The 1,648-nt window shown below is 65.3% G+C and overlaps 1 protein-coding gene across 1 annotated transcript in view; it reads left to right on the top strand.

Annotated features, from left to right (window-relative positions):
- The window catches only part of EMIHUDRAFT_249362 (hypothetical protein), a gene marked incomplete at both ends in the record, with an annotated part of 1,792 nt that extends 1,621 nt beyond the window's left edge, over positions 1–171 (top strand). The window contains one exon of the mRNA XM_005760204.1: positions 40–171. Within this exon, the coding sequence (XP_005760261.1) occupies positions 40–171 (132 nt within the window). The remainder of the gene's footprint in view (positions 1–39) is intronic.
- Between the last annotated feature and the right edge of the window lie 1,477 nt (positions 172–1,648).

The following is a 1,648-nucleotide window of genomic DNA, read 5'->3' as shown; positions in this document are numbered from 1 at the left end:
GGCACGCTGCTGACGCGTCCGCGCGCCCGCGTGCCGCAGGTGCTTGAGCGAGGGCCCCCCGTCTGGGACGAGGAGGCGGTGCGGGAGGCGGAGAGGGCCGAGGCGAGGGCCGAGGCGAGCAGCGCGGCCGAGGAGGCGGCGGCGGTCAAGGAGGGGGCTCGGTTCATATGATGAGCGAGGGATGCGCCGCGGAGGCGCAGCCGCAGGCCCGCTACTGCTGAGGAGATGGTGACGCGGTCGAGTTGGCGAGAGCGAAAAGAACGTCGAAGAGAACGTCGAAGAGGCCGCAGACGCACGAACGAGATGCGTCCACCATGGTCTCTCTGGTTTTAGGGGGTAGTATTTTATGTATTGTGAAGAGCCTTTTTTTCTTCGCGCGCGACGCGATGGCGCGGCAAGGCATCTCGCGCCCCGCCCTCCGCGACACGCCGAGCGCGACCACACGTACGTGGCTGGGTTCACAGAAATTGTAGGAAAATTGGGAAAAAACACTTGACGGTCGCGGCCTTCCGACTCGCGCCTCCGCCTCACTGGCACTATTGTAGCCCTGGCCGGTGCGCGTGCGGAGTTGAAATTCCGGAGTGAAAATTCGAACGCGTTCTCTCACGGTGACCAAAAATTTCCACCTCAGAGGCACCTCCGGAGGCAGGCCGCCGCACGCCGGCGACACAGCTCCAGCTGTCGAGCTGACCCGCAGCTCCTCTCAGAGCGGGAACTGTGACGAAAGTTGACTGAGGCGGTTGTCAGGAACCATCATACGGATCACATGGTGGCTCTCTCATGACGGGAGACCGCCCGACCACTCCTGAGTGGCACTGCCACCGGTGTCGCTCAACGTCCTGTCGACAGCGTGCCGACAGCGACACAGACCATGTGGGACGCGTCGAGTATCGACCTCTACTGCTTACCCAGCCTTCGAGTGTATCTTGGCTGTGGTCCCACACCCACTGGTGTCCATCTCAGAGACCGCAGGAGGTCATGAGGGTCGATGGGAGTGCCAACCCCACAATGCCTAAAAACCCAGCCCAGTACTGACGTAGCACAACGCCACACAACCGACGTCGGACCGCGGTGAGACCGCGCCGCCCTCCGCGCCCGCCCGCGCCCGCAGCGTGAACACATACGCGCGTCCCTCTCCGCACGGAAACTTTGCGCGCCAGCCGCGCAGCAGCCTCAATGCAGCGCAGACCGCATGCTCGCGCCCTGGGCCGCCGACGACCCGCCGACCCGGTCGGGCGGGCTGCGCGGCCGCCGCACACCATCAGGCAGGCGCGCGACCACCCGCAGCACGCCGCAGCCCACCGCGCAGCCCTGCCAGCCAAGCCTGCGCCTCAAAGCTGCACAAACAGGGCGCACAGCAGAGTACAGCACACAGCACACACCGGCGGCGCGAGCGCAGCACACACAGACGCACACGCGAATCCAACACGCACACGCGCACAGCACGCGCGCGCCGCACGCCAGCGCAGCGCTACACACAGAGCACACTTCCCACCATCAGCAGCAGCAAGCCTGCCACAATGCGCACATAGCCACAATGCGCGCGCGCACACACTCCCTCCCACCGGCGCACGCATTGGGCGTCGCCGTGAGCAACTGAAGCAACCTTAAGCTGACTCCTGACCCCTCCAAGCCAACCCGTAAGCAG

This window comes from Emiliania huxleyi, assembly GCF_000372725.1.
Source record: "Emiliania huxleyi CCMP1516 unplaced genomic scaffold EMIHUscaffold_770, whole genome shotgun sequence".
Lineage (NCBI taxonomy): Eukaryota > Haptophyta > Isochrysidales > Noelaerhabdaceae > Emiliania > Emiliania huxleyi.
Note: the sequence above shows the minus strand (reverse complement) of the source record. Positions and strands in the feature narration are given on the sequence as shown.